We start from the raw sequence: 12,184 nt of genomic DNA on the forward strand, positions 1-12,184 counted from the left end.
TGGTAACAAGTGCTAAACAATGAGCACAAAGACAACAAATGCCAAAAAGGTGGAAATGCAAGTAAAAAAAATCTACAATGAGTGTAAAAACAAGCGTGAAAAAGCAGAAAATGCAAGTAAAAAAGAAAAACAATCACAACCAGACAGAATTACAATAAGACACACCCAAGTTTTAGAACTCAAAATTTTCAAAAAGGGTGAGTCTTATACATGGGGAAATATGGTACCTCATAGCGTGGGCCTCAGAAGAAGGGAAAAAATGTTTCCTCTAACTTTTTTATTAGCAGAATCAGTTTAGGGGATCACTTGCCACCTTGACCTTTTAGCTGCTCTCTAACAATACTTACCTTTCAGTTCTTTCAGGTGAAAATATATCACCTAGAAACCCTATATGACAAATTCCTATGTAGCTTTTAAGTGCCAGCCCAACACTAATACCCCCAGGAAGACCTTGGCTTCTTTCTCTAAGTTTCAATTTCATCTTGCTCAGGTACTATTATTATAATTGTTTCTCTGCAGTGTCTTAGGTCTTTCCAAGAAGGTGTTACCCAACTCAAGGGGTTCATCACTTGGGGTGCTCTATTCAAGAACAAGAAGTGGTTGTTGCAGGTAGCTTTATTTACTTGCAACAAGGAGACAAACCATAGCAAAGCTGTCTCTCTGAAGGGAAGTTTAGCCATTTCTTATATGCAGTATTTGGTCAATTATATATTGACCTCTTCTTTGCAGTTGGCTACATTTACCCTATTCAGTTCCTTTCAAATCCATTCCATTTACAGCTGGTCTGCAAAATACTATGCTCCATTTTAATATTTAGCAAGAATAATATTTAGTAATAACATTTAGAACTGCCCAGACCTTGCGAACCTCATCCTAACTAACAACGGACTATGATCTTCTTCTGCCTTTGTATACTCGGTGCCCTACTGCCTAGCATATAATAGGGGCTGAAGATGTATTTACATAGTACATGAAGAATGAAAGTCTTTTCTGACCAATTGCAGCCTGCTCTGATCACTCTTCCATTATATAGCTTAGGCTATTTATACCACATGACACAGTGTATGAAGCAAATGAACTATTGAGATGCAACAGAATTTTTCTTAATTGAGGATTATTTTATATTTAAAGAAGTTTTATGTGAATCTTTTTGTAACTGGTCAAGAAGATATGAATTCAGATACGCACACGGATTTTAAAGAGCAGCCATGTGGGAGGGAGTCCCGAGCTGTATTTTCTGCTTAGAATTAAAACTGTCTCAAATGCCTAAGAACTGGCCCACTTCCTTCCTCCCAGCCCACACTGGTGCTCTAAATTAAAACCTGAAATAAAAATTAATAGCAGTAAAAGGAAGTACACTCTGAAGAGGTTTTTGGCTACTAAAAATAAGTCAGTATAGAAGAATTATGTATTAATTTTTCACTTTTATTTTTCCTTTATTAGACTAATTCTCAAAATAAACACAGCTTCATTTTTTCTTGTAATAAAAGTAACATATTAATTGAAATAAATTCAGACAACACACAGACATAAAGAAAAAAATTACCTTTAATCACATCACCCAGAGAGAACTCTTGTTAACATTTTGATGTGTACCTTCCCATATTTTTTCTGTGCACACACAAAAAGTGTGGTCATATTTTACATACTGTTTTGTAAAATTTTTAAATTAAATTTAACATATAATGGATATTTTTCCTTTATGATAAATATCAATCTTAATTATTTCTAAATCTGCATAGAACTCCCCATTGTATGGCTGTACTTGATCATTTCTCTTTACAGGGCTTCCAGAATTTGTTTCTTCTTCTTTTTTTAATTATTAAGTGGGAGGCAGGAGGCTGAGAGACAGATTCCCACATGCACTCTGACTGGGATTCACCTAGCAAGCCCACTAGGGGGCGATGCTCTGCCCATTTGGGGCTGCTGTTCCGTTGTTCAGCAACTGAGCTATTACAGCTCCGATGCGAGGCCATGGAGCCATCTTCAGCAACCAGGGCCAACTTGCTCAAACCATTCTTGCCATGGCTGCAGGAGGAGAAGAAAGAGAGAAAGAGAAAAGGGGAAGGGTTGCAGAAGCAGATGGTCACTTCTCCTGTGTGCCCTGACTGGAACTCAAACCCAAGACTTCCACAAGCCAGGCCAATGCTCTACCACTGAGTCAACTGGCCAGGGCCCAGAATTTCAAGATGAATAATACTGCGATGAACATATTTATACACACAACTTTGTATTTTTCCAGTTATTTCCCTAGGACCCTGTTTGGCAAACTGTGGCTCGCGAGCCATATGCGGCTCTTTGGCCCCTTGAGTGTGGCTCTTCCACAAAATACCAAGTGTGGGCACTACCTCTATAAGGAATGGACCTACCTATATAGTTTAAGGTTAAAAATTTGGCTCTCCAAGCCCTGGCCAGTTGGCTCAGTGGTAGAGCATTGGCCTGGCGTGCAGAAGTCCCGGGTTCGATTCCCGGCCAGGGCACACAGGAGAAGCGCCCATCTGCTTCTCCAACCCTCTCCCTCTCCTTCCTCTCTGTCTCTCTCTTCCCCTCCCACAGCCAAGGCTCCATTGGAGCAAAAGATGGCCCGGGCGCTGGGGATGGCTCCATGGCCTCTGCCCCAGGCACTAGAGTGGCTCTGGTTGCAACAGAGTGACACCCCAGATGGGCAGAGCATTGCCCCCTGGTGGGTGTGCCAGGTGGATCCTGGTCGGGCGCATGCGGGAGTCTGACTGCCTCCCCGTTTCCAGCTTCAGAAAAAAAAAAAAATTTTGGCTCTCCAAAGAAATTTCATTCCTTGTACTGTTGATATTTGGCTCTGTTGACTAATGAGTTTGCCAACCACTGCATATAACTGGAAATTCACAGAAGCAAAACTGCTGGGCAAAATAATATGTATATTAACAAATTCAGTACATATTGCCAAATTACCTTCTGGAGAGGCTAATCTTATTTATATTATTATGATCACTGGATGAGAAATTGTTGCTCCATACTTTACCAACATTAGCAGTTAGAAATTGTTTTGTTTTTTTTTTAGAGGGAGGGAGAGAGTGAGAGAGAGAGGAACGTCAGCTGATTGTTCCACCCATCCATGCACTCATTGGTTGACTTTTTTTTTTTTAAGAGTTTTATTTATTAATTTTTAGAAAGAGAGAAGAGTGAGAGGGGGAGAGATATATCAACTCACAGTTGCACAGTTGCATCACTTTAGTTGTTCATTGATTGCTTCTCATATGTGCCTTGATCAGGCAAGCCTGGGGTTTCAAACCAGCAACCTCAGTATTCCAGGTCAATGCTCTATCCACAGCTCCACCATAGGTCAGGCCAGCAATTAGAAATTTTAAAATACAGTACTGCCAATCTGTTAGGCAAATATTATATCAATATTTATTGCTGCATAATTACTTTGATTACCCAGTAGGAAAGCATTGATCAAATTCTGACAGAAAATTTCATTATTTGTTTAAAGTTTGTTCTTGAAATCTGAACAGTTAAGTTACTGGACATTTGATTTTTCATTTTCTCCTTTGGTCCCACCTATCCCAAAACTTGGAAGTATGAAGTTCTTCACTACTCTTACATCCCCTCATTTCAGTGTAAAACAGCATGAAACAGATCTAAGACTTCAGTGCGCCACTGGGACCACATCACTACTCTTCTTTGCATCTTCGAATTTCTTGCTTGAGGTACTTCCCCCCACCCCCAACTCGTTCTCTTACTCAACCAGCAGTACCTTATCCCTTTTTTCCCTTACTTTGAGTTGTGACTTTATAACAACTGGCTCTTAGTTCCTCTTCTTACTCAAAGCAGACTGGGCATGCATTTCATTTCATGTTATTAATTTAAAAATCTGGTGATGCAGGCCAGTCAGTATTTATTAGAACAGGCATGTGAGAGGCAGAGCACACTGTGATCCACTAAGGCTGCTTTCATAAGTAGGATGTGGCCGAGGGCATAATTATAATTTAGAATACCAGACTATAGTGTTCCACAGATGGAATGGACCACCTTGTTAGATACTGGAAGAACCATGTGCAGGAACCATGTTAATCACTTTTCATAAACTGAATTATTTAATGTTCTAATTGTACTTTCAGAAACTGAGGGCCAAAACTTCACAGAATCTAGCAAGTGATGAGGTCAGAATTCAAATCCAAGTCCCTGTGATCACAAACCTCATGGTTTTCATTATACCATGTCCTCAATAGTGCTTAAATGGAAAAAAAAAATGAGAACAGAGCCAAAATTCTCACATTTGTTCATTATTGTAGCTCTCCTAGCTCCCAGTCCCCAACCTCCTCTCTAACACACACATTCTTTAATTAAAGGGTTCACCATTATAATTAGAGCCAACTTCTCTGGGCTTATGGTAGAAGCACTGATTTAGAATAGTGAATCAGGCAGCCAATGTTCATTACATGTATATCATCAAGCCAAATTCAATCAAGGCTATAGGGCGAATGAAATCACTGATATCCATGTTGGTCTGTGCCCAGAAACAATGGCTTTGAGAGTGGGAGGAAGAACAGGAATTTCCCAAAACAGTCCCCACAATTCTATCCTAAGGATTCTGGGAAGACTAGTTGATTATGCATTAGGCTATTTATGAGTAGTTCTAGAAATGAACTCACTGTACTGGGTGTGAGAGTTATTGATTCCAATGTCTTCACTTGAAAGAATTATTGGGTCAAGGATATGCCAAAGCCATGCTAGACATTAACAAATCTTTTGGACCTGTGAACAGAGTGGTGTCACACTTACTGGTGCGGTTGAATGACTGTTGAACTAAAAGCATTGTGTATCATATTCAAGAAAGTGCTAACAGGTTAAACATTACTCTTTGGACTCTTTGTTTCTGCTCCTAGGCAACAGAAATTGGGGACACCTTCTAAGTTCTTGCTTTCCCCTGGGGCACTAATGACACATATACCTTGTCAGTGGATTGTGAGCTCCAAAGATGCCAGAAGACCATGGAAGACCTGAACCTCATATTCACTGAGTACTGACTTTGCTAGGTGCTTTTAAGTGAACTTTACAGGTGTTAGCTCATTTTATTCCCATAATAAAGCTATGAAGAGGGTATGTGCTATTAACTGAACTGAAGCCCAGAAAGACTAAGTTGCCTCAAGTCACACAGCTAGAAAGAATTGAGATAGAATCTGAATCAGCAATCTGATTCTAGAGCCTTAACTATCATGAACTCTTAACTATTCTAGAGCTCTTGACTATCATGATAGGTATGCTAATGAGACAAAGAGTTCTGCTGAAGAAACAGCTGGGATACTTGAGAAGTAAGAATTTTTTTTTCTTGGTAAGTTGTCATCTACATATAATACTTGGAACTGCTGCAGATATCTTGTGAGTTACAGCTGAGTACGATCAAGTAGAAAGATGGAAGGCTCTCAAATTTTTGAGGATATCCTTGAGCAACAGAATTATCTACTCTTGGAACTGCTGTACCTCTGGAATTCTATTTTTTTATTTTTTTTTATTTTTCTGAAGCTGGAAACGGGGAGAGACAGTCAGACAGATTCCCGCATGCGCCCCACGGGATCCACCCGGCACGCCCACCAGGGGTGACGCTCTGCCCACCAGGGGGCGATGCTCTGCCCCTCCTGGGCGTCGCTTGGCCCCAACCAGAGCCACTCTAGCGCCTGGGGCAGAGGCCAAGGAGCCATCCCCAGCGCCCAGGCCATCTTTGCTCCAAATGGAGCCTTGGCTGCGGGAGGGGAAGAGAGAGACAGAGAGGAAGGAGGGGTGTGTGTGTGTGGAGAAGCAAATGGGCGCATCTCTTATATGTGCCCTGGCCGGGAATCGAACCCGGGTCCCCCACACACCAGGCCGACGCTCTACCGCTGAGCCAACCCGCCAGGGCCCTCTGGGATTCTTTTCATGTGAGGTAATTAATCTAATACTGTTCAATCTCCTGTAATTTGCAGCAAAAAGCACTCTCAGAGATACATATACATATAAGCATAAATCCAACCTGAGATATACAACCCTTTTAAAGAGGGCAGTATTTGCACCATGCACAAGCTTTTCATTCAGCCAACAAACACTGAATGCCTTCCATACGCTAGGTACATTGCAAGTTTTTGACCTGAACAGGTTTGGGAGGGCAGGTTTCTGCACCTATGGAAATTATAATTATGTGGCAAATGTGGTGATGAAAGCGGAGGCAGGCCTATGTAGGGAAACTGTCATGAAGACTAATCTAGACTAGGAGGCTAGAGAAGGCCCTAACAGAATCTAACAAAAGCATGCATACCAGATTCAAAGAATCCAAGTCATATCAGCTAGTATCCATTTGTAAATTTGTATGTATTTAATTGGTGATGCTTTGGTTTTACTTGTACGAGAACTGTAAGTACGGTGTTATCCACAATAGTGTTGGATTGATACATATTTAGGTAATTTCATAATAAAAATAATTTAAATCATATTGAGGACCAGAATACTTTCCCCTGTTAAAGGGAAATACTGCCATTAGTTTTGAAGAAACACACTGATATAAAAAAAGATAAAGAAAAAGAAAGAGAATCAAGGTATTTGGTGTTTATTTCTAGCTCACTGGCTGGCAGCCCTCTGTGAATTGAATTCCATAATTTGTAAAATATGATTCATAAAGAGTTACAATGGAATATTTCAGTGTTTAAATTAATGAGGAATAAATTCTAGAAATCCATGTAATGCTGTGACAGTTCCAGAAGTTACTCACAAGTTTTATAGCAAAGAAAATGGGCAGAATAAAGGAGTGGGTGGGTACAGGACAGGAAACAAGAAAAGAAGGCAGAAAAGTGAATAATCAAGAGGCAGTCAAGCGCCGGGTACGCCGGAAACAGCAGGAAACAGCGCTGTGCATACTACAGCTGTTACTGAATGAGTACTTGGAATTTCCAGAGCTGACCAAACAAACATCAAGAAGGATGTGATTTTTTTTTTCAGGTTTTATTACGGAAAATTTCTAACATGTACCGAGAATCATAATGAGAACTACCACGCAGCCTCACCAGCTAATCACTCATGGCAATCCTGTCTCATTTATTTTTCCCATTTACCATGATTCTGAAGGAAACTCCAGATATCATATTAATTCACCCCTAAATAAGTCGGCACACATCTCTAAAGCAAAAGAAAGGGAACCTATGCGTAACTCGGTGGCAGCCCTGGATCTTCAATTCCGTAATTTGTAAAATATGATTTATAGGGGGTTGAAACAATTTCTTTTTAAGTAACCACAATAAAAAAGGAGGGGATTAAGTCCTTATAAGGCTCTCCCAAAGGGAATCTCACCCGTAAATCCAGGTCCCTGTTTCACCCCCCAAGAGACCAAGGCGCGGCTCAGGGACGCTTCCTTTCAAGGCTGGGACCCCAGCAAAGCTAGCAACACCCGGCCTTTTAGGGCCCTGCAGGTCCTAGCTCCGCCCCTCGCCCCGGGAAATCTCCGCCCCCTGGGCCCCAGCAGCCCTCGCGCGCCATGGCAGCCTCGGCGTAGGGAACTGGTTGCCGTCCCGGCGGTGCTGGCCTGGCTCGGGAGCGCGCACGCCGTGCGTCCCGGGCTCGCTAGGGATCCTAACCTGGCGCCGTCGTGAAAGACTAACAGTTTGGCCCGCCATGTTCTCCTCCGCGGTGCTCCGGGCTCGGGCGGCCGGTTTCACCGCCCAGTGGGTAAGGAGGCTCGGCATGAGCCCGGGCACTGCCGCCGCCCTTCTCCCTCTCTCCTTGCCACCTTTTGTTGTGAGCACACGAGCGTCCCGGGCTCTGGCCAGGCCTGCGGACGGCGGCAAGGACACTGCGGCCTTCGCCGTCTCCTCAGAGGTTGCTGCAGCTCCACCGCAAGCGAGGAGCTCCGAGGGAGGGTCGGCAAATTTAACTGCGGCGGGTGCGTGGCCTCCCCACAGAACTGGGAAGTTTACGCCTAATTTTTGTCGAGAGGATGAAGGAGAGGCCGCTCGGTGCTCTGCTTTGTCCTGCTTCACCTAGCACCTGGGTGGTCCAAATCTGATGCCAGTGCCCCCACTCCCGAAGGCGGCCACGTGCATGTCAAGCCTAGTGACCTTGTTGCGGTTAGTACGCAGCGCTCTGGAGAGAGCTCTGGAATTGGAGGCTCTGGCTTACTTGGTTTATGAGCGGTTCTTGGCCCAAGAGAAGGGTGACCACCGTGTTTCATTTACTGCATCTGTGCCTTGCAAATCGGGGAAGTTCAGTAAAATATCGTATGGAACTATGTAAAAGAACAGCACCACAAAAAGTGCATAGCAGAATTTTAGAGCTTGTGTGGTTTTTTTGAGATCCAAGTACATTATTTCATTTCAGGCAAGGAAATTGAACCTCAGAGAAACTGAAACACTCAAGTTAACTTAATGCAGATTCCAGAAATGACGATTATAAATAACAACAGGCATTTACTGGAAAAAAAGAAGCCTTTTTGTCCTTTGCAGTAAAATAGAAAGGTTGAGTCAGTTCTCAGCGGAAGAGAGGAGTACAGGTAATGCATGGTAGTGTAGAAGGAGTTCAGGGCTTTAGAGTTACACCTGCGTGACTTGTGGTGACGTCACTGCCTTTTCTAGCTCTGACTTTGTGATTCCCACTTAGTTTCTTCAGTTGTAAAGTAGTAACATTCCAATTTGCAGAGTTTATCCTTTTTTATAAATGAGGTCCTATTGTGGGTTATGCACTGATGGATTCCAGGTAACAATGTGAATAATAATGAAAGGTTTGGTGACTTTATTTGTGTGTGTGTGTGTGTGTGTGTGTGTGTGTGTGTGAGAGAGAGAGAGAGAGAGAGAGGGAGAGAGATGAGAAGCATCAGTTCTTTGTTGCAGCATCTTAGTTGTTCATTGATTGCTTTCTTTTTTTTTTTTTTTTTTTTTTTTTTCTGAAGCTGGAAACAGGGAGCGAGACAGAGAGGAAGGAGGGGGGGAGGGGTGGAGAAGCAAATGGGCGCTTCTCCTATGTGCCCTGGCCGGGAATCGAACCTGGGGTCCCCCGCACGCCAGGCGGACGCTCTACCGCTGAGCCAACCGGCCAGGGCCTGATTGCTTTCTTATATGTGCCTTGACTGGGGGTTACAACACAGCGAGTGACCCCTTGCTCAAGCCAGCGACCCTGGGCTCAAGCTGGTGAGCTTTGCTCAAACCATTTGAGCCTGCGCTCAAGCTGGCAACCTCGGGGTTTTGAACCTGGGTCCTCCGCATCCCAGTCCGAGGCTTTATCTACTGTGCCACTGCCGGTCAGGCTGGTAACTACTTTTCTATGTGCCAAGCACTGTGTTAAATATTCACACTGCTCGCAAAAATTAGGAGATATTTCAAAATGAAGCGATAAAATATCCCCTAATTTTTCTGAGCAGTATAAATTCTAAATCTTGCTTATGAGGTTGATATTTTTACTTCCCTATGTTACATAATCAGATTTAGACATTCCCTGCTCTTGTAGAATTAATAGTCTGGTATAATTAGAACTGAGTTAAGGTCAGTATCATACATTGTTAAAGTACAGTGTTAGAAATATGACTAAGGTCATGTGGCTTGAAGGTGGTGTAAGATTTTTCGTGGAGGGAATACATTAGGATCTGGAATGGGGTCAGATGGAGTGAGGGTATTCTGGGTGGGGAAGACAACATAAGGAAAGACTATTGATAGTTGGCCAGAAAAACCTTGACGGTATGAGAGGCCACAAGTAGTTTTGCTGGGCTCCACTGTTGGAGGTAAGCTGAGTCCCTATATGAAGTGAGAGAGGTGGGCAGGGCTCAAATCTTGGAGCTCCTGGCCCACGGTGCTGGCGAGTTGACTGCCTGACCTGTGGTGGCACAGTGGATAGAGCCTCAACTGGGAATGCTGAGGTCGCTGGTTGGAAACCCTGGGCTTGCCCCCTCAAGGCATTTACCAGAAGCAATTACAGTACAAGTTGCTGCTTCTTGCTTCTCTCTTCCCTCCCCCTTCTCACACCCCCTTTTTCCTCTCCTCTCCTTCCCTGCACTATCCACCCCTCCCCTCTCCTCCCCTCCTCTCTCGCCCCTCCCCTCACTCTCCTCACAATCCCCTCTCCCTCCCTCTCCTCTCCCCCTCTGTCTCCTCTCTCTAAAATCAATAAATGTTTTTAAAAAAGAATTTGAGCCTGACCTGTGGGGGCGCAGTGGATAAAGCATCAACCTGGAATGCTGATGTTGAGAGTTGGAAACTCTGGGCTTGCCCTGTCAAGACACTTATGGGAGTTGATGCTTCCTGCTCCTTCCCCTTCTCTCGTTTTCTCTCTCCCTCCCTCTCCCCCTCCTCTCTCCTCTGTCTAAAAATGAATAAATAAAAATCTTAAAAAAAAGATTAAAAAAAGAATTTGAATTTATCTTAGAGGCAGTGGAGAGTCAGTGAAAGGTTTTAGAGGAGCAAGGGGACATGGTCAGGTTTCTGTATTGGATGGATCTCTGGATGGGACTGTAGGTGGAATAGGTTTGATTGGAGCCAGAGGCAGGGAGACTGAATAGATTAGAGGCTCTTGTAGAACCCTTGGTGAGAGCTGATAGGGAGTAGACCTCATCTCTTAGTAGAAAGGATAGAAATAGAGTACCAGTATATAGATTTTAGTTTCTTCCATTTTTGAAGAAAGAGTTTAGAGGGTATAAATTGACAGGGCAGTGTTAACAATGAAAAAAGAATATTAAGGTAGTGGAAGAAAAATTTTTAGCGTTTTATGTTAGTTCTGCAACTTTTTCTTTTTAACAATTATTATTTGCTTGGTATGTAGTATGTACCCAATAAATATTTGTTGATTTGATGAACAAGTTTATTTTTTTCGTTCATTTTTCCCAATTTTACTGAGAAATAATTGACATACATCACTGTAGAAGTTTAAGGTAGACAGTTTGCTTTACAAGTTTAATTTCTTTATACACAATACGTTGTAGGGAAAACATTAAGAATAGCAAATAGAATAAGCTTCAAAATGAAAACCACCTATAGCCTCATCAACTTGTAAATTACCAAAATGTGTAACATTTTGATGTCTGCAATGAACAGACCTTACAGAATTTTTTTAAAAATCAGATGATATTGTTCACTCTGTTCTGTTGTCTGTTTTGTCCCATAAAACATTTTGATAAATTTCCCTTATCATAAACATTTCTGTACTGCCATTTTTAATACTGCATAGCATTTCATTGTATGTTCTATAACTTACATACCCAGTCTCGTTTTCTAACCTTTTTACAAATAGCGGGTGGGATATCAGATGACCTAAGAAAAATCAGGAAAAGTATCAATAAAGAGGTCCCTAATAAAATTGCTTTCCTAATAGAGAAAGCTTTAAAGAAGCCATTTACATTTTCAAAGAAATTGCTTTCTGTGTTATAATTTCTGCTTTATTAGCTAGCTGTTGTTTCTTTAGCCACAAGCTTTTTAGTTAGTTCATCATTGCTTAAAAAATATCAAGAACTTAGTACTGTGTCTAGAAGTGCTTGGAAGATACTAGTTGTCAAACCTGAGCTATATTTCATAATTTCTGATCCTCATTTTTCTTTTTATTTTCTTTTATTTTTTTGACAGAGACAGAGTCAGAGAGAGGGACAGATAGGCACAGACAGACAGGAGATGAGAAGCATCAACTCTTCTTTGCAGCTCCTTAGTTGTTCATTGATTGCTTTCTCATATGTGTCTTGATGGTGGGGCTTCAGCAGAGCAAGTGACCCTTTGCTTAAGCCAGTGATCTTGGGCTCATGCCAGTGACCTTGGGCGTCAAGCCAGCAACCTCTGGGCTCAAGCCAGTGATCATGGGGTCATGTGTATGATCCCACACTCAAGCCAGCGACTCCGTGCTCAACCTGGTGAGCCTGTGCTTATGCCCGATGAGCCCGCACTCAAGCCAGTGACCGCAGGGTTTTGAACCTGGGTCCTCCATGTCCCAGTCTGATGACGCTCTACCCACTGTGCATACGCCTGGTCAGGCCTCATTTTTCTTTTTTTCTTTTTGTATTTTTGTGAAGTCAGAAGTGGGGAGGCAGAGACAGACTCCCTCATGTGTCTGACTGGGATCCACCCACCATGCCCACTAGGGGGCGATGCTCTGCCCATCTGGGGCGTTGCTCCATTGCAACCAGAGCCATTCTAGTGCCTGAGGCATAGGCGATGGTGCCACCCCCTGTGCCCGGGCCAACTTTGCTCTAATGGAGCCTTGGCTGTAAGAGGGGAAG

General features: G+C 42.9%; 1 protein-coding gene and 1 long non-coding RNA gene across 3 annotated transcripts in view; one reads left to right on the plus strand and one right to left on the minus strand.

Annotated features, from left to right (window-relative positions):
* Nucleotides 1-1,551: 1,551 nt before the first annotated feature.
* LOC136383254 (uncharacterized) lies at nt 1,552-7,415 on the minus strand. 2 transcript variants are annotated; one of them, XR_010747384.1, is made up of 4 exons: nt 7,294-7,415; nt 4,632-4,734; nt 3,196-3,361; nt 1,552-2,028 (listed from the first exon to the last, which is right to left on the minus strand). It is a non-coding gene; the product is annotated as an uncharacterized lncRNA (long non-coding RNA). The 2 variants fall into 2 exon arrangements; XR_010747383.1 differs by having other exon boundaries at nt 3,188-3,361.
* A 53-nt stretch (nt 7,416-7,468) lies between these two features.
* NDUFV2 (NADH:ubiquinone oxidoreductase core subunit V2) overlaps nt 7,469-12,184 on the plus strand; it is a 33,512-nt gene continuing 28,796 nt past the window's right edge. Inside the window, exon 1 of the mRNA XM_066352942.1 lies at nt 7,469-7,668. Coding sequence (XP_066209039.1) covers nt 7,615-7,668 — 54 coding nt within the window. The 5' untranslated portion in view covers nt 7,469-7,614. The remainder of the gene's footprint in view (nt 7,669-12,184) is intronic.

This window comes from Saccopteryx leptura, chromosome 11, assembly GCF_036850995.1.
Source record: "Saccopteryx leptura isolate mSacLep1 chromosome 11, mSacLep1_pri_phased_curated, whole genome shotgun sequence".
Taxonomy (NCBI): domain Eukaryota; kingdom Metazoa; phylum Chordata; class Mammalia; order Chiroptera; family Emballonuridae; genus Saccopteryx; species Saccopteryx leptura.